Source organism: Taudactylus pleione, unplaced genomic scaffold (assembly GCF_031769625.1).
Source record: "Taudactylus pleione unplaced genomic scaffold, aTauple2 ptg000156l, whole genome shotgun sequence".
Taxonomy (NCBI): domain Eukaryota; kingdom Metazoa; phylum Chordata; class Amphibia; order Anura; family Myobatrachidae; genus Taudactylus; species Taudactylus pleione.
In genome coordinates, this window is record NW_028284558.1 from 22,686,783 (window position 1) to 22,708,075 (window position 21,293).

At 40.5% G+C, this 21,293-nt stretch overlaps 1 protein-coding gene across 13 annotated transcripts in view; it reads right to left on the reverse strand.

Annotated features, from left to right (window-relative positions):
* Positions 1-21,293, reverse strand: part of QTMAN (queuosine-tRNA mannosyltransferase) — a 326,625-nt gene that overhangs the window by 14,665 nt on the left and 290,667 nt on the right. For all 13 annotated transcript variants that reach the window (XM_088474929.1, XM_088474928.1, XM_088474924.1 and 10 more), the window contains 2 exons: positions 11,414-11,484; positions 10,565-10,656 (listed from right to left, as the gene is read on the reverse strand). In XM_088474929.1, the coding sequence (XP_088331055.1) occupies positions 10,565-10,656; positions 11,414-11,484 (163 nt within the window). The remainder of the gene's footprint in view (positions 1-10,564; positions 10,657-11,413; positions 11,485-21,293) is intronic.

Below are 21,293 nucleotides of genomic sequence, written 5' to 3' on the forward strand. Positions count from 1 at the left end.
GCTACTATATTTCTCCTGTATTAGGCTACTATATACTCCTGTATTAGGCTACTATATTACTTCTGTATTAGGCTACTATATTACTCCTGTATTAGGCTACTATATACTCCTGTATTAGGCTACTATATTACTCCTGTATTAGGCTACTATATTACTTCTGTATTAGGCTACTATATTACTTCTGTATTAGGCTACTATATTACTCCTGTATTAGGCTACTATATACTCCTGTATTAGGCTACTATATTACTTCTGTATTAGGCTACTATATTACTCCTGTATTAAGCTACTATATACTCCTGTATTAGGCTACTATATTACTCCTGTATTAGGCTACTATATACTCCTGTATTAGGCTACTATATTACTCCTGTATTAGGCTACTATATTACTACTGTATTAGGCTACTATATATTCCTGTATTAGGCTACTATATTACTCCTGTATTAGGCTACTATATTACTCCTGTATTAGGCTACTATATACTCCTGTATTAGGCTACTATATTACTCCTGTATTAGGCTACTATATACTCCTGTATTAGGCTACTATATTACTTCTGTATTAGGCTACTATATTACTCCTGTATTAAGCTACTATATACTCCTGTATTAGGCTACTATATTACTCCTGTATTAGGATACTATATTACTACTGTATTAGGCTAATATACTGTAGCAAGAATACAAAAAAATGCAGTTTCTACATACAGTATTTTTTTAAATAAATCTTGTTTAATAGGCCCCTTACTCACCTAAAATGTAAACTCTCATGAGCAGGGGGACCTCCCTCATATTGTCTCCTCTATATATATATATAAGAAGATGGGGATTGTAATTATGTATACTTGTAATCTTGTCTGTAACTGTCTATGTACTTATGTAACTTTATATGTTTTATTCCCTTTATTTGGTGCTAAAGAACCTTGTGGCGCCATGTAAATAATAGAAAATAATACTAATAATAATTCATGCAGTGCGGAGGATGAATGGGACGCCTACTCAGCATGTACATGAAAAATACTAAGGAGGAGTCCACTAAGTGCAACAGTTCTCCCCCACACACGATACAACAAAAATCCAGTGTAGGGAATGAGGGTGGTGGCTCAAGGTATACAGACTTGGTGACACAATTGTTTGAAAAAGCAAAGTCTCCTTTTTAAAACTATGTGCCCCCTTAGAAATTATTGTCTGGTGATCAGTGTGAACACCAGACTACAACCCTTTTTATATTGCAGAATAAGAACTAGCCCATCCTGTCTTCAATAAACTTGAGGGCATACTCATTTGGAAGAGGGAAGTCCACCCTAATGCCCATAGGATTCTCATCCTAGGTCAAATAATGCCTTGCTGGGCTACTGTATTAATACTACATACTGGATGCATTTCATTCAAGACAGTTGAAGCAAGAAAGAAATAAACATTGTAATTTTAAAGGTTGCAGGTAGTATTATGTGTAGGCAAGAAACACAAACTAGCTTTTGATGGTGGTCAGGAAAGAAAATTTCACATTTGCTTTTAATTAACTTTCATGCAATTTCAGCACTTTTTGGAAATAAAAAGACTAATGGACTTCTGAAAACAGCCAAGGTACTGCATGAACACATCATGGATATTAATGTTGCAATGTGACCAGCCCAAAAAGTGCTAAAATAGGCTCAGCACAGGGAAAACCCTCTGCGGTGAAGGGTTTAAAGGCTACCATTGCCCAAAACAAAACAAAAAGTAGTGGACATATTGTTAGTTTAGGTGGAATTAGGTCACCTAAAATAAGAAAGATAACATTTTACTTACTGGAGCTGGATCAAGCATTTCAGATGAACCCCCTGGCCTAATGAGCATCCACCAGAGGGAATTGGTATGAAATACCGACGGCTGAATTGCCACCAGTTCTCATAACGACTCCAGAAGCCGGAAGGGAGGGCATCACGACAGTCGCTTGTAAGTAGGCTAACCCACCCCTGTCCCCATCCTAACCCTAACCCTCCCTTGGTGGTGCCTAACCCTAAAACTCCTGGGGTGCTGCCTAACCCTAAGTCCCCCCCGGGGGTGGCTAAACCTACCCCCCCTTCCCGCAAGCCTAAACCTAACTCTCCCAGGGGGTATCTAATCCTAACCTCCCCCCGCAGCTACAACCTAAGTATCCCCGTCTTACCTCATTCGGGATGCCGGGCGTTGGGATTTCAGCGTGGGGCTAAAGATAGGTATCGGCATTTTGACACCTATCTTTAGTACCGAGTCGGCCTTCCAACGGCCAAAATTCCGGATGGCGGTAATTTAACGGCATCCCTACCAGAGACCCAGCGTCTCCTAACCAGATATGGTAAAACTTTGTATTCAATGTCCAGGCACCTAGCTCCATGTGGTGTAGATGTGTTTGTAGGTAAGTCTTTGATGGAAACATTTGAGATACAGCAAGTTTCTTTTGTCCAGAAACTCTTTTTCCAAAGAGTTACGAAAATCCCCAAACTATTGCATTTTAGGTACTACCGTACACACAGACCTGACTAATGTGTGTCTTGTACTACAATCCATTTGAGGAGCACTACTAAAGAATATAGGGCCTGATACTGGTCCGGACACTATCGTACTTCTAAATGCAGTTTTCCGATTATCGAAAACTGTGCATGCACAGGACCCATTCTGCACATGTGCAGAAAGGGTCCTGCGACCTTGCACACAGATCCCTCACGACTGACATGCTGCATCATTTGGGAAGGGGGGGGCGTGCCTGGGCAGTGTTCACGAGAATTTGTCACCCCCGTGTTCCGGGAGTGCTGAGGCCAGGGTCTGTGTCGGTGGATGATCGCGATGGTGATCCGAAGCAGCGTCTACAGATGCCGCACTCAGATCGCTATTGCTGCCAGGAGGAGTCTGTTTTCCTATAAACGCTTCCTGCAGTATTTTAATATACACTGGATGGTATTGCACAGCTGCTTCCTTGCGTCTGTGCAATACCGTTCGGACCTGATAATGAAAATCAATACATAGCGGAGATATTGAAATGTAATTCAGTATATTTTATGCATGTTGCTCCAAACTATGGAAACTAAACCTGATTCTGGAAATCCTACCAGCTTTTAATATAAAACATTCAATATCTCTATTGCATCCTTAACACCTGCAAGGTACTCTGGCAGATGCACAATGGTTGCAGAGCCACAGGTTTACTCTGCCTAGTCTAGGTGGTCTTACACAAAATGCCAGAGTGCCTCCGAGTTATTGGGAGAGGATACAATCTCTACAGTGAGCATAATTAAATGAAATCCAGAATAAAAAGTGTAACTTGAATTAGACAACAGAAGGTTGGTAACAGCTATGTTAGACAATCTGTTGGAAGACGAGCCACAATCGCCCTCCTCCTGAGAGCTCAAAGTTTTCTCAGCAAAACCAATTTGTGCTGGGCTTAATAGAACTAATAAAATATTTGCTGGGGGCAAAATGTACTTAAAGGTGTGAGATTTAAGTATGTTTATGAGAATAAAGAATTAGCCTACGTGCTAGCAATTGAGCACATTTATTCATTATTTTGTAACCCTTTGTACATATCATGTAAAGTGACACAAAATGTAAAATGCTTCCAAATAACAGTCCAGTGGTGGTTTTACTGCGCATGCGCCAAATCCACACGCGTGCTCAGATACAGCCCACGTTCTGCTCATTGGAGGGGCAGCCTGGGGGCCTGGGAGAATAGAGCAAGATCTCTGGTTCCTGACTTAGATTTTCCTATATGGCCCGTGATGGGCTGTTCTGCACCAAACTGTCCCATTGTGACCTAAGCAAACAATTACCATTGGGCAAATAAAACAAAAAGGCTGCTGTGATACAGGCTTTACATTTACATAAAAGGATAGTTAACCCTGCATCAGGCGCACCTCTGGGACTCCCAGGTTCGGGTGCAGTGCGCAATCACAGGTGCCTGTTATAAAATTGTAATTAGCACCTAATTAACTAAATTCTAACGTTCTTAAAATGATCAGTGACCTTCATTAGGATATACAAAGAGAGAATATATGGAAATCTGATTCACAAAACCACATTTATTAACCTTAGAGCAAGTAAAAAAAAAATTCTAAATTTTAAGGGGCGCAGTGTGCCTAAGAGGTCACCCTGGACAAACCTACATATTTCCGCAAAATACCCACAACCTTTGTAATTTCACATTCATAAAATGAGCAAAATACACAAAATTGTGAGAAAATAAAAAGAAATACGTATACGTACCTTCAAAAGTCGGATGAGTTCGGGCGCAATGAGCATGAGAGGCCAGGAAGGTCACTACTACACTCCACGCAGGTGGCGGGAAAACTGACTAGGGAGGTTTCGAACAGCACCTATAGATAGTAAGGTACTAGGGGGGGGCAGGCCCCTGTGCCCCCTTGCGGCGGAGAGGTGAGCGAGAACAGCTTTGTGGCGCCTGTCAAGCCAGCTGCGCCTGACACACGGTTAACAAAGAAAGCCACCCCGAAGATGTTTGTCACGTGACTTTGCCTCTCCTCTGTGGAACCGTTGGCCAACTACATCATCTATATAATAATCTAATGCAGGGAGCAATCGGACAGACCTTACCCTAGCAAATAGGACCTGTCAGTAGCGGTTAAGTACTATGCAGTTGCAGAAGGAAGAGGACATAGCAGCAGACATAGTGGTGGTGAAACATGGTGGAGGCAGGGTGGGATAGGCGGAACAGCGGACACAGGAGAGTGGGGCAGAGCAGTGGGCGTACCAAGGTGACACAGCATAAGCCAGGTCCCTTTACTAGTTAATTATATTTACATTTGTCCCTGATGTTAGACCAGCAGAAAGCCAGCAATAAGTACCTTCAGCATGGCAGAAGTTTAGTGAATGTGGAACCCCCTCTATTGGGGTTTAATTTAAGGTGAGGGTGTTTCTGTGGGAATTTCATCTGGGTTGGGTTACTTCTTTAGCGCTTGTCGTCCATATTACAGTATCACAGCTATTAAAGTCATGATAAAGCGATGTGGTCGGTGTTGCATTTAGGCCTTGACATAAGTGCCCCAGGTTAATTGAAAATTTCTTTACAGCAACTTATTTGATGTACTTAAACAGTTACATTAATGCAGCACCAGTACAGTAATAATATCCAGAAATGTTCTCTTTTATTCGTGTCACTTGAAATGACACACTTTGTGCATGGTTGGGAACAGCTACAGATGTGGTTAGCTTGGATGTGGAGCCAGCCCAGGGCCTTCGGAGAACCTGACAAAACCCCAGGGTGTTGAGTCAATTGCTGCTGGAGGAGTATTCTCTCCAAACCGACCCTCACAAGTGCAAAACAGAACTGGATGGTTTAGTTAGATGACACAGCCGCACTTTATTAAAGGGATAACAACATAAAACACTGCAAACTGCATGTAATGTAATGGTGTTTCCATGTCTGAAAGATGCTCCGAATTCAAGAGAACGTTTGACCGTGCCAACTGAGCCTACTACCACTCTATGCTAGAATAATTTCAACTCTTCAAAACGAATGTCCATTTATTGATGACCTAGCCCTACACCAGGCTAGTTAACCCCCCAAAGTGCAACAGGAGAGACCTTAATGCCGGCACAATCTGTCTATCTATCACTTACATAAATGATATAGGCTGTAGGTGACTACTTGTTAGACTGAGCCAGCATTGACGGGCCTCCACTAGGGCTGCTAGATCATCTGTTTAGAAAAGGACACATATGAATTACACAGGTTCTGTGGCTGATGAAAACAAGGTGAAAGAGAGACTAAATCAGCCAGCCACATAATCTGTGTAGTTCATGTGTGTCCATTATTAAAGGGACGAGGTGACAACTTTAGCCTCCACTCTAGATCAGAAGTACAATGTATAACAGAGCAGGTGAGGGAAAGTGATAACAGTATGGGGTGCTTGGCTAGGAATAACAGACAAACACCAGCTTTTACATTCCACCGTTCAGTATATAAAATGTCAATTGGATCTTTTTTTAAACATGTGCCATTATTTTTTTTCTTTTAAGCAAAAGGACTCTATTATATTATTTCATTCTTTAATCAATATCTATGAAATGCTTGGAGGACTGGAATGGCCTGGGAATTAAAAAAAAAAATAGCGGAGGGAGGTGTATGAATGAACATACCATCCAATCATTCCAACTAAGCTATTTTAAATTGATGATTTTCCTAACTACTCCTGCCTGCCAGGCATCAAGGGTTGAGTATTTTAGGACTCTGGGCCTGATTCAGAGCCGGATGCTATTTGCGGACGGTCGTTCCAAAAAAGGGGCCGGCTATTTAAATTGAGCGCTGGCTCATTGCGGTTTGTTGACGCCTCTATGTCTGAGCGAGTGAACGAAAATGCGCTCGCTATTTTGTAAAGACGCCCCTTTGCCGTTCGCATCACACGTCATCTCCGGTATTTATTTGATTAATCGGGTACATCGAAAGGCATCTGAACTGCTCGCAGTGCATGTGGTAGGTACACAATACCCTAATCTGCTTTGTCTAAAGGCTAGAAAGTTCATGCCAGGTTATATGAATGAATCAAAAAAGATGATATGATGTTAGAATAGCTGCTATGCAAGACCCTTACGGAGACATTAAGGTAAAAATAACAAATGTGATCACAAAGGGGTGAGGATAGAGCTGAATACGTAGTAACTCCAGCAACCACATACTATGCAGAATACTATAGCATGAATACCCCTCTTGCAAAGGAGGTAACTATCTCTAAAACTGCATGCACGTGGCATTGGACATTATACCAAACTGCATACAAAATACAAAAATATTTAATATCCACAGTGTCATAGTCATTCATAAGCATGTGCACATTAACGTATATAAACACTGCTAATTTTCATCTACCATTTGCGATGTTGCTGGCTGCGTAGTGACTTCACCTGACCTTTCCGGAGGCACTTAAGGGAGATTGCGTTGAATTGACTTGCCCGCTAACACTGCATATGTTGGTGTGTTTACAGTATATACTAAAATAATTAATAGGGACAAGGTCGTAGAGAGCTCCAGAGCAGACCCAGATATTGGGGAAGGAGGTGTAGCCAAGGTGGAGCGCTATTGACGGGTGGGAGCTTTTTGGCTGTGGCATCTTGAAAGCATAGTTAAACCTCCCAGGCAAGCCTGGACTCCCAGAGAGGTTTCGGCCCAGGCACAAAGGAACAGGGATGCATTGTTCCAATAAATACGCTGCATGCTGTCCTGTTGCTAGCACTCAACACTTTAGGAAGCAGCGGAGAATCAGTAATTAAACAGGCTGAAGACTATTGCACATTTTACAAAAATTGCTTTGATGCTCTAAAATATAATGGTTGCATCCCAACAATCAATTGAAAGGTGCACTTCATGACCACTCGGTGAGTCTTTTCCAAATTTCAACATTTGGGGGAAAAACAAAGGACAAAATAAAAAATGAAAATGGCCCTTGGGTATACATGTATGTACGCTAATTCCTATCGTCAATGGAACACGTTGGTGGAGGACAGATAAAGTCAGTTACCTCTTCCTGAGCAGTCATTGGAGAGTGGGGGCGCCATGGCGTATTAATGGAGCTACAAAAAGGACGCAAATGACAAGAGGGGAGAAAAGGGTTTACTGGAGGAAAGCTTGGGGCAATGGTAATAAATTAGAAGATATGAAACATGAAATAGGACATAAAAATGCAACATTTTATAAAAGGGGGCTGAAAGAAGCAGATGTACAGTACAAAGGGCCAAAAAAACTTAAAGTCAAAATTTGAAGAGACGTAACGAAATTTTTAATATAACCCGGGTGAAAGAAGATTACATTCAGATGGAATGTGCTGGGATATGTAACGGATGAATTTATGTAAAAGATTTTTTTTATTAATGATTTGTTGTATATAATGTTTACATAACCTTAAAGCTTTATTACCATTACTTTATGATATGTTGCCCACTGACTGACATCTTCTAAACTAAAATGAAGTTTACAGAATTGAGTAACACATGTATGTTGTAACTCTGTATAACAAATAAGCCACACAGAAACTGTTAATAGAACAGAGGTTCCCGGACTTGTGTTCATGGGGCGAGGGAGAATTTAAATGCATGATCCAATCTTGGTTAAGTGTCATTGTACAAGATTTGCATAAGAAGTCTGAGTTTTGAGTTTCATCAGCGTTATGTAACATGCTGCAGAATTATAACTGCCACATCTGGTTTGTATCCCTGCACAGTAACAAAATATTATACATTAAATGAATAATGAACATGCAGCTTTTATCGATTTGAGAGATATAGGAATACAGAGAGCTATAAAAATTAAAGGGGCCGCACAAATTAGTAGTAAGGGATTAGTAGAAGCTGTTTATAGAACTTAATGCACTGTTGGGGTAAATATATAGAAAAGACGCCGATGGAAATGTATTCTTGACTATTGTCTGAAGTTGCAGTATTGTCCATGGTCGATCTAAGTGGTTTCAGAGTCCACATCATCCAACAAATGGTCAAAAATGAGTAGCAAGTGGTGTCCAAAGTTCTACTAAGATATGATATCATAATGTAATGAACTGTTAATCTGTTACAATTATCCTGACCAATCACAGGTCTCCTTGGCTGGAAGAGGATTCCAATGAAGATCATGTTTATAAAACACTGCAACAATCTGCCACTGTAAATTAAGTTACAAGATGACTCCCATTGCATTTGTCATATGGTAAAGGAAGTAGTTTAAGATTAAGTTTTCAGACCATTTCCAAGCATGGATGCAAAACAAGGTTGGTTACGCTTCATATTAAAGGTGAACATTCCGCCATTGTGTGTTAGAGTCTGACTAACTGTTAATTTCGAACTAAATTACAGTAGTTAGCGAAGAAAGATTTGGTTTCCCGGTGGCAGCAATTTGGTAGTGTGCTGTCTGCACTTATCGCGCCCCATAGAATCATACCATTTGGCCCAAATGCAAACTGTCCGAATCTGTCCAGCAAATGTTGTTTTGGTCCAAAGAGCCAAGTGCTCAGCACCTGTAGTATGTACACATGAGCTTTACACCTTGTACACTGAGCAGTATTCTCAACAGAGAGAGCACAAGCCTTTTCTGCATTCCTACTATGTCATTTTTTTTCATTGCATGCTAACATTAGGTAAACATCAACGAACAGTTTCCCACATCTATTAGAATGTGAAAATCTGATTTTCACTGCAAAACTACTGATGTTTATTGTTGATTAGAACTTAGTTTGTCATTGTAAACCGTCAAGACGCTTCCACCCTCTCTCAGCTGGAGCTGCAGAAACCCTGAGATGTCGGCTATGTCAATAATAAAGGCCCCACGCTGTCCTACATGGATCTGTTTGGTTTATAAAATGCTGGAACACACAGACTGCAGCAAAGAAAGCGGAAGACGGTGAAGGCCTGAGGGGTTCCACACATCATAAACCTGCCTGCCTTCTGGGTGGGTTCCCCTACTTTTTTCATTACAGGTTAAAAGCTGCATGCAATTCTACTGACTTGCAAAGCAATGCAGAGTATTGGAACTGTGCAGTCAGCATTTTAAACTATTATAAGCTACCTCCTGAACCATTGCCAAGTTAATAGACAATGAAAGATAATGAGCTTGAAATTGGGTGTTAAATTGCATTTTTTTGTTCCTATCTCTATTTTTTCCCATGCTTTAACCATTTCCTACAGATGCACAATGGTGCTTCGCATTGCACATACATCATCCAAATATCTGGGCTGCAGAAAGGAAACCGAACATTTCACATCTCCCCCACCTCGTTGCCATTCCTGATGGCGCCAGTGGGGTTACACCAGCGAGATCTAATTTCGTTGCTGTCATCTCACAATGGCTGCATCTAATACAAGCAAAGTGTGTCGTGTTTTATCTAAATTATTATTCTTTAATTTCTTCCTCTTATAGTGGAAGAGAAAAAAAGCGACAAACAAAACAGAAAACCATTCAACATCTACAACAATTCTTAAAAACACAAAAAATATGGGCGATAGTAACAGAATCACACGTGCCATGTATCCTACATAAAAAATAATATACTCCATTGAAAAAAACTAAAAATGATATAACTCTGAAGGACGTCAAAGGACGAAAGGAAATGGATGTGACAATGAAAGGAATAATAAAAAAAATAGTTACAAAAATAAATATATTCCGTACCTGATAATAATCACCTGATACTTTTTTTTTTTTTTTGCTCAAATAAGATCATATTCCAACAGCAAAGTGAGCTTATCTTCATTAGTATAATTGTAAAATATTCCTTTCAACTTTCCTTTAAAGCTAATGAGCTGCATTAATCCAGGTTCATTTTTATAAGCCTCATGGGTCCAAATATACAGGACAGTCATTTTAGTAAGCAATAAATTAAAAGGAGATGCTGGATGCCTTAAGTGCAAGACTACCATCAGACCTATGTTAATACAACTGCCATGTACTTTAATTAATCCTTGTTAGCATAACAACTAATATTCCTGCATAACATGCTTCTTTCCACAATAAGTACACTAATTATGCAGCCTCTCTCGCCCCGTTTTTTTTCTTAAGCTGCAATCAATTTGTCACTAGAGGTTTTTTAAAAGGTCTTTCATGCAGATACCTGGAACGGACGTCTCCTTACAATATCAGGCCTTTTGCAGAAATTCTGCAGTTTTTTCAGAAGCTGTTCAGGTGTCGAATACAGATATTCCGCTGCAGGAAAAATAGATACATTTTTAATGAAACAAAAACCTCAAAGCACACATTCGATATTAGTCACTTTACTAATTAAAAATGCATATTGCTCTGTGCTGTCTCGTGTTTTACATTATTTAAGCCTGATTTTTATGAAGTTACCTCTACTCACAAGGATGTTTAATGTTAAATAAGACAGTGTACTTGTTCTGTTTAGACATCTCCTCGGGGTGATTAAAATACATTATTCTAATGTAACACAATGCAAGGGAGAGAGATTTAGTAAATGTGGATTGCAACAAAGCTACTACAAGATTTTTGTACAGCGACCTTGTCGCATAACTGCATCAATCATAAACTCATTAGTCTCTGCGACCTTCACATCTCTATCTGTGTTATCTATGTCAAAGGATATAAATATTTAGCTACATACATGTGTGCATAAACACGCATAAAATACATACAGACATCTGCGGTTGTATGTATACATATAATCACAATAAGGTCGATGTCAGCCTGCTTCGTGTTATTCCAGTTCTGCCGTACCGCCCGAGACTAATGCAAAAAGCTATTTTAAATCATCTTTTATTTTGTATTGTGAGACAACAGATGGTACATATAAACGCAGCCTAGTGTATTATATCACATATTTTTTAAGATTAACATGTCGGTTTTGCCAAATAAACAAATGCTCTTGCATAACTTCAGTTTTCAGGCTTAAACACTGCAGCGTGATTTACGCTATTCCTCGGAGACGAGGAGGAGATGCTCCTACCTGGAAATATCTCGGGGTACACCAAAAATTTGGGGCACAAAGGATAACAGCCGCAGTGCACAGCTTCTAACCTGAAATGAAATAAAAGAGAAAATAATCTTCCATACATTTAAGTGGTCAACACAGTACCCTGAATAGTTGGTCAAGTTTAACATGAATGCTTCTGCCCGTATTCCCCATAAATCCCTCTTCTCTACATCACTAAAATGAATTGTTCAGAAAACGTTCCATGGATAATGTCTGCGTTATATATATAACAGAACATGGAGCATATGCTTGCTTGCTGAATACATCAAATCAGATATCTGCTTGTTTTTTTTTCTCCTGTCCTTTAAATGCTGTTCAACACATTTTTATAATCACCAAATAAACACATGAAACAACACAGTAAAGTATGTACAGATTTCCTTAATCATTCTGCAGAAAATAAGAATGTTCATTTGCAACGTATGGTGGGACGCTACAAACAGATTCTCTAGTGCTGCAATGCGCATAATTCTCGGCAATCCTGTTAACAGCCATTTAAATATATTTGTGACTCGCATACACGCTTTTGTGCTTATGTTAGAGAAAACGATGTAAAAACAGAGGGAATTAGGATTCTTGGTTTTTTTTTGTAAATACACTGATGTACAAAAATGTCTTTTTTTTTTTTTTTTTATATGTAAGTTTGATATTGGGCTTAAAAAACAAGCTAGATTCTGTTACTCCTGAAAAATAATTGTGCCATGCCCTGCGAGCTTTGTCTTGCTGCATAACGACAACAAACTGACATGTCCGAAGCATGTAAAAATATACTTTTATTTTTGTTGGCCAGTAAAAACGTAAGCGAAATTCAAAACGGGTCTTTAACTGTGTTTATGTAAAATGGTTTTGAAATGCAGCCAAATAGGTTGACCATGGAAGGAATTGGGATTTCTAAACTTTTTTTTCTGTTCCCTTCTTCTCCAAAACTATTTGAGGTCAGGCATACTTTTTTTTTTTTTAGTTTTAATTTTTGCTTATTTTCAGTGACACAATATATATACATTTTCTGTCTGTGGCTTTTGTATTTTCTTTAACTGTCAAGTGTCAAATTAGACAAAGTAAATACGTACATCTTTCCATCATAAGGTATGGGATGTTTATTATTGCTGTAAAAAACAGTATTTCACACAGAGTTTAAAGGTTACGGATTGTGGTTTAGTATTAACTCATCAAATAATGTATAATCAGAAGAACAGATCAGTGATCCACACAAACACTACCTACAACGTTGGTGGGGCAAAAAAGCCAAACAAGGTGGTTAGAGCGAAGATAAATATACATATTTGAAATGCTATTAAACAAATTAAGTTACTATTAAATTTAATGTACAGGTATTACAACTTGATGGTTCCGATGAAGGAAGTACTTGAGCACTAACAAGAAAGGCATATGCTGTTAAAACATAGGGGGAAAGGGTTCATGGACATTGTGTAGAGTAAGGAATAAAGCAAATTTCAAGGGGATAATCCAATTAATTTAGTAATATAACTGAAAGTACTCCCAAGCGGGAGATGTCAAATACAAACGTTTTTGTGCAAAGGTATAAGTTTAGAATTTTTCAAAATAATTTGGCCACTGAGTGGCATTGTTGCATTAACATCTACCTTTTATCAAAGCTACTAAAACGAACACACACAATTCTCAAAAAGAGAAGTTATATAACTAAAGAGCAGGATCCTGTATGTGAGATTTATAGAAGTGGAGATGTTGCCCATAGCAACCAATAAGTTTCTACTTGTCATTTATCTAGCACCTTCTAGAAGATAAAAGCTAGAATCTGATTGGTTCCTAGGGGCAACACCTCCACTTCTATAAACTTTAGTAAATATACCCCCCAGGCATCTGAATTAGCTTCTGGCACATTACATCCATGCTGCAGTCTTACTGAAACAAAATAATTTATTTAGGTGCAAAAGTACTTAAAAAGCTGCTCAAAGATGTAGTCCTTCTACAAAGAGGAAGAGCTCCGATATCTACAACAGTTCAAGTAGCACTCCCCTAGAACATACAAAGGCAGGGCGATGGGTACGGGATGCTGGTGCTCAGGATCCTGGCGGTCAGAATCCCGATGCCGGCATCCTGACAGGGTTAGTATAGAGACACTGGTTGGTTAGTATCCTAACCCACCCCCTCTCCCTACCCTAACCCTCCCTCCTCGGTGCCTGAACCTAGCCCCCCCACCTAGTGTCTAAACTTAAACTCCCTCTCCCCACACCCTAACTCTCCCCCCTTAGTGCCTAACCCTCCCCCTAACCGCAGTACGTAGTACTTACCATCGGGATGCCTGCAGTCCAGATGCCTACGCCAGGAATCTGACAGGTGTTGGGATTCTAAGTGCCGGCATCCCGACTGTCAGGATATTGACCAGATTCCAAACCAAAATTTAGTGCCCTGCAAACAGCCGGCTAAAAGCACCATCCAGCCGTTGGATAGATAGATAGAAAGATAATAGGAAATGTTTCTTTACATTCCTGTTGCACAACACGTGAACCTTATACTTTAGCCTCCAACATCTTGGACAAGAGAAGGAATGGGCTGGGAATTTGTCATGGCTGCTTGACGAGGTGCAGGACTGAATTTACAGCCTGTGCCTCTTACACTAATTTTCCTAACCACCCTACCTATATCTCCTGTTCTATTCATCTGACAGTAATCAAGGCTTGACAAACTCCAGGAGACAGGTCTCCTAAAATGGTACTGCTGCCGCCAAATTCAGTCATTCCATGTATTGTATTTGTATATTATCATTAAGGATAAAGGGAGCACCGTGCCTAATCATGAAAGCACATTAACACTGTATATGTATGCTTAAACTCTGTTGATTTATATTATAGAGCTCCTGATATACCAAATTATCAATTAACTGGTATTGTTCAGATCTGTACAACTGTTCACCAATTGGATGCAGGCTCTATGCATGCCATGGCTGTCATGTGCAATGCCAGGCCTATAGCATCCTGGCAGCCTCTGTTTTATGGGTCTGTTTTGTCACACATAACGCTCTGGTTTTCTTTTATAATATACATACGAGTGAGTGTGTGACTTTATAATAGTTATTTGTGAATACTGAATTTTAGCTGCTGTGATCATTAATATAAGCCAGTAAATGGTAAATAACAGTTTGGCAAATTCTGTAAGATTCATCTGAATGTTTTTGTTCATTTCAGGATACAGAAATGTTCTTAAATAAATATTCTGCCACATACAGTATACTATGACGCTGTGTCAAGAAAATGACAGCACACATTGTTGTAGCATCTACTGTACAGTATTTTAATGTATTTGACTGTAGAAGCATATCAGCTTGGAGGCCATTGTGAGGATAAGGCCTACCCTGTAGGCAGCCTGATCATGGCTAAAGCAACTGCTACTGACCTCATCTGATGACAGATCTATACATGTGGATTCAGGCTAAAAAAAATGAGATTTTTATAGATACGCAAGATGAACACTTACATCGGTTAATTTGCAAATGTAAAGCAGTACATGCATTCTTTTAATCTGCAGGGACAGGAACTGAAATATTTGCATTTCACATAGCATTGCATCACCAGATGTGCATTAGCCATAATGTGGGAATGTTTACCCAAATGAATACGTATTGTCTACAATTCACATAATTTAAAAAAAATGTACACACACTTACAAGGACTCTAGGTCACACAGACTATTATATTAAAGGACCAGTCCGTCTTTTCCAAGGTTACCAGTTTGCAGTATAGAGGGAACAATTTGCACACTGGAGCCACTGCTAACACATCTGATGAGGCAAAGGAAACACTAATTTAAAGGAGAAGTAAACCTTATAATGTGGTTGGAAACATAATGGGGCTTTTGGGTTCACTTTTTACAACCAAGACAACTTATTTTAAGCTCACCACATATTATCCACCTCCTGGGCATGTATACACATTCCTGTATATTAATGTGAGTGAACATGCCAAGTAGTGGCAGAAGCAAGCGCAAAGTCCTTCTAAGAAAGTCTGTGTGATATTTTCAAAATGTCTTATGCTGGGTATACTCTTACGCTGGGTACACAATAGACGATCCCGCGAATTGGAGTGACATATTGGGTACATCGTCTAGCGTGTACCCATGACATGCGCGTTCCCGCGGGTTGCTAGTGACATCGCCCGTCGGCCCTACTGCAGGGCCAAGAAGGAATGTTGCTAACGAGACGTCCCTCCTGGCTTCGGCAAGTGGGTATGCACTTGCCGTATGCTGGGTCACGTTGCCGGCGATGTTATGCTGGGTACACACAGTCTAATGTGTACCCAGCTTTATACTATGTATCGGTCAGCAGACCGATCCGCAGTCCAAGTGGCCGATTAGTAAGCTATGCGCACTTACCAGTCGGCCACTTCACATTTCTGGCTGACATCAAAACAGGAGGGTGGGCAATTAAATTTGACCGTCCAGTTGTGATGTCAGTATCGGCGGTCCCTGCGGCCATACACACATAAAGATGGCTGCATCTGCGGTGCTGCAGGGTCCACCTGATGTGTCTTTGAACAACGTGGTTCACAGACATATTGGGTGTACACATCCGCCATGCTCTCGCAATGTATCGTTCATCGATCTTACAAATGATATATGAAGTGTGTACCCAGCTTTAGTGGCTCTGAATGATCACATGATTTTCATCCAACAGGACAGCCCACACCAACAGCTGGTATAAAGAATGCCTAAGGCAATATACCAGAAAGAACACAGAGAGAGTGGGATACAGTTTTATAGCAGATTTTATCAAGAATGGCACATGTGATAATAACTGTATATAACAAGCCCTGTACTGTTACTGCTAGAGCTTTCAAACTTGCATGATAGGTACACTTTAAGCATACCCAGCAATGTAATCAGCAAATGATTGCTTTTGTCCAGTGGTAAGTTTGCACTACAATTTTACATTCATTTACGCTTTGTTGCAAACAGCTTGCTCATCTTCTAACATAAAACACAAAATCAAAGCACCAATAATCATCCACTGTTTCACAAAAGAGAAAATCAAGTGCATTCATCTTCCAGAGTGGCCATAACATCATGCTCTAGAAAGAGACGTGTAAGGCACCGCGTCAAGTGGGTTAAACAGCAAATCGAGTACACTTCATCTATGCAATAAATGGCCATCAAATGACCTTTTTCATACCAATTAACAAATCATCTGCTAAATCTATGAATCTTAATATTCCGATCTATTCACTTCACTTCATACAATTTATCTGCAAATCCTTATTGCACTTTTGATTCTAAATATAATTAGCTGATAATTTTGCCTGGCTGAATTACTTTTCTGGAGGGCCTACGAAGCTTCTAAGTCGCATTATCTCGTAATAATGAATAAGATAGGTGATTTTTTTTTTTATTTAGCTGTAATGAGGATGAGACATAGTTGTGACACCTGAATCTAGTAATAACGGTAGATTGCTAATTATCAACGGGATTTTGTGTGTGCAAAGAGGTGAAAGAAACCCCTCATTATTATCGAATAAAAAAGTTCAAATTTTAAGTGACACCAGAGTAGAGTAAATAAAACGGAGTGATTAAAACATCTCTGCTTTAAGGGTGCTTTTAATTAAATGCAAATGCTAATGTTGTCATACTTAGCAGATGGGATTAAAATTAGTTATTGTAACTCATATGAAATGTTGAAGCTTTTTTACATCTTCAAGAACTAAAAATAAAAAGTGATAAATTCCATAAGATATTTAATTGTTTAATTTTTTTTCTGTTTTGGAGGGGGCTGGGGTTACTTGTATTTAGGAAACGTGATGCTGAAAACTGTGAATAAATAGAAGCAGCGCTGCTTCATTTACAGTGTCATGTAATGGTCCTGTGGCCCCTGAGAGTGCTCCTATTCCCTATCACTCTGATCCTATTTACATTTGCTCAACACAAACAATAAAAGTTCTCAGCCTAGGCAAGGATCCAACAAATGCGACGTGAAGAAAGTTGGGACTTGCTAGAAAGAAGGATGTTGACCACCCACTACGGTGATGTTCTAAGCTAAAACCCAGGATGCAGCGTGTAACTGCAGATAAAATACCTAATTGCACACTTTCTCCTACTTTATTTGTGTAAAATTCTCCATCTGCTACATCTAAAGATGTCTAAACTGTTCGTATCAAACCTGAATTCAGCTGCCAGCTGTGCCCATTAAGGATTTCAAAACGCTGAGTAAATGAGGCGTCGTAAAAGCTAGTAGTGGAGGTCCATCTGCCCAGTACTGGTGGGATCCCAAATACCTGGTCCCTGATAAAGGATGACTGCTGCGCAGATTAAAATGAAATGTATTATTTATTTGTTGCTAATGTAGCAGGAATCTGGGACCTGAATAACCATCTTCTCACTGGAATCAGTGTCTTTTCTGCTGTATATTGCAAGCATTTATTTGTAATAATATTTTGCTATCAGTTCACTTTCTGTAAAATGTGTTTTAAAATCCAGTCTGTATCAAGGGAGTTTGAAAGGGTTTCTAAGGATGATGAGAAGAGCAAGAGCGTAGCCCTAAAGTGGTGCAACCTACAGGACGGGGAGGCAGGCGAGTATCGATGGCTGTGTGCCTGCAACTTATAGACATTCATCTGAAGATGGCAATAACCAGAGAAAGAGAGAGAAGGTTTTTCCACTATAACACCATCCTGTTATGAAATTAAGAGATTTTTCTCCTAATTACTTTATTACTGCTTTAATGGCTACGATCACATTTGACTAGTCTTTTTTTCTTTTTTAACTAAAACTAGACTGACATTTAATAGACCCAAAAAAGTAAGTTTGGCACATGAAAGTACCTAACTTATTTTTTCTTTTTAGGTACTCTCTCTAATACAGGCTATCTAATATTACCTGCAGCCGAGGGATCTCTCCTCACTGCAGTATTCTGCATCTCAGACAGCGAGTTGTACACTGCTGAATGTACAGATGACGTGTTGTGGGGTCTGTAATATAATGCATATAAAAATAGTGTAAGACACTTTGCTCAGGGCCTGGATAGCTACTGCTGCCCAAATCTGAACTACATTCCTGGTCATTAATGGAACAGCTATCTTCTCAGGATGTCATTTGGAGCATTTGTCACTGCACTAGGACATGTCTCTTCTGTTTGTGCTATAATGTTATCTATAACAGATCAGACTAGACAGAAATGTGGGTTAGCCTGGCCCTCCTGTATGTAAATACATAATATATCAATGTCACATATTATTGTAATAATCACTGGAAATGCACATGCAGGACTGTAGTGAGCTTTGCCGGGCCAGGATAAAAAGGGTGTGGCATAATGCAAGAAGGCGTGGCCACTACTTCTTAAAAGAAAAGAAAATCAGAGTGATCGCCCCCCCATGCACAGCCAGAGGAGACTGCTGCTGCTAATCAGTGGTAGCAATCTCCATGGTCCCACTGCAGCTTAGCACACAGCAATGTGTGCAGGGCTGAGGAGACATAGGCTGCTGCCACTGACAGGTAAGAGGAGGGCAGGTGCGATGTGGACCCGGGCCGCCGCCGAGCCCCTGCATCAAGCCTGGGCTTAGTATTTAGTACCTGCCCCACCCCCTGTATACATGCAACATTTTAAGGGACTGTCCTACATTTCAATAGATATCTGCCTCAAGGGACAGAACAATAACAAAACATATCACAGTGTATCATGAAATCAGGGACCTAACATTGAATCACCCAATAGCAATATTCGGGGAGGGAACAGAGTGATGCAGGTCCATTCACTCTGGAGGCTTTCAGTCTGCGCTTATGTGCATGCAGGGGACGGTGCATGCTCAATGATGCCCTGTTTGAACTTGTAGAAAGTAGCAAAGGCAGATGAGGAGCATCCAGAGCAGATGAACTAGCAGTTTATTCTGAGTATACATTATGTTGTGACTATGTACTGTTCTGCAATCAGGTGTAATTATTCTACAATACAGGGTAATTAAAGAGAATACACTTTTTGGTTTAAAACAAATTTGCAGTGATTTGTAGTGTTGTTAATTGCATTTTACATTTTAAACAATTTTAATAATGTATACCCTTCATAGACGCTTTACAGTAGGAGGGGACCTGTTCTGGGGTGTGTACACGGAGAAGACATTGGCACTGCGAAAGAGTCTACTGCGCATGTGCATAGCTTTGGGAAAATGGCACCAACACCATGGACCTCATTCAGAGGCGGTCGCAAGAAGCGATCGCTCTCGCTGAATGAGGGCGGCCGCTTAATTTTTGAGGTGCGGCCTCCTGGTCGTTAGTTAAGCTGTAGGTTACCACCCACAGCTTAACGACCGACCAGGTTTATGGTCGCGATGGTCATCACCATCGCGACCATCGAGGCTTACGACGAGACACTAAGGTTGGGTCTCGGCACTCGTAAGCCCCAGGGAGCTTCCTGCTCTGTTTGAGCAGGAAACTCCCCACTGACATCACTGATGATGTCAGTGCGGCCATCCACAAATCGGTAGACATTTGTTAAGGAACGCCTCCATTTTGCAAACCACCCCCCGGCCCGCCTACCAAATGGGGCGAGCTGTTGATCAAAATCTACAGCCGCCCCTTTGGTAACGAATTCCGGAGCGACAGAGTTTCTCTGTCGCTCCGGGGCTTGTGCACGCGCAGTGCGTGCGCAGGACTAACCATCGAGTCGGTTACGAGCGCATCGGCGCTTGCGACCGACTCTAAATGAGGTCCCATATTCCCAGTGGTTCCTCTAATTCGAACATCTCTGGGATAAAGTCTCCATTTTCACGATAATTTCTGCAGCAGAGTCGAATAGGTCAGTATAGTCCACGGGTAGGCAACCCTTGGCACAATGTTCTTAGTGAGACTTGTGGGTTCAGTCCCTTTTCTATTAGTCATGCTCCTCCCCTACTCTTCTGCCTCCTTCCCTACTCTTTTGGTGTGCTATACCCTCTGCTAACTGAAAAATCAAAGCATGGACTGCATACTCAATGAAGTTTGGGACTCTGTTGAATATGCCGGGTACACACCTGGCAGATCTGTCTGCCGACCAGCCGACAGAGTGGCCGATCAGGTAAGCTATTCACACTTGGTAATCGGTTGCTCAATTTGTCTACGCTGACATCACAACTGGGCGGACATTTGAATTTGCCCGTCCAGTTGAGATGCCAATAACCGCCAATCTCTGCAGCAAGTGTACAGGCGGTTGGCAGGCCAGACATATGCACAGCACGATGTGCAGATATCTCGGGCATCGGCTGTGCTGCAAGGGCCTAAGTGATATGTCTGTGAACGTCGTTCACAGACATATTATCTATTCACACCCGCCGATCTGCAAATGATAGATCGTCTTTTCAGTAGAGTTTACCTACATTTAGTTCTACTCACAGTTGATTTACAATTCAAATTCTGAAGAAGTTCTTTGTCTCCTGACTACAAATTATCAACCTCACCAGACCAAACTAGCTTCCAAAAAGGAAGGATCAGTACAGCACGGACATTATTAGTACCCATCTATTACTTGCGTAAATGTTTATATACTGTACTGAAGTGTCCACATACACCTAGCCTCAATACTCCATACAGTGCAAGACTCTTGGTGTGACTTGAGCCACTAAAAGAGGTGTAGCGTATAATTTTTTTCTTTAAATTTAACACCTTATTCGCATTGAAGACGCAGCTAAACACCACTCACAGTGTACTAGAGACACTGAGCTGCGACTTTAACCACACAGGAATTAGAACTTTCAGCTAGAAAAAGCTGCGGCCACTGCATCAATGTGTTTCGTATACAGATTCAGACCCATTCGTACAGAGATGTACAAATGTCGCACATCAAATTGATCAGTGTAATCTATCAAAGTAGTTCTGTTGCCCCCAGTTAATTTATTTATGCAAATAAGACGCACTTTTG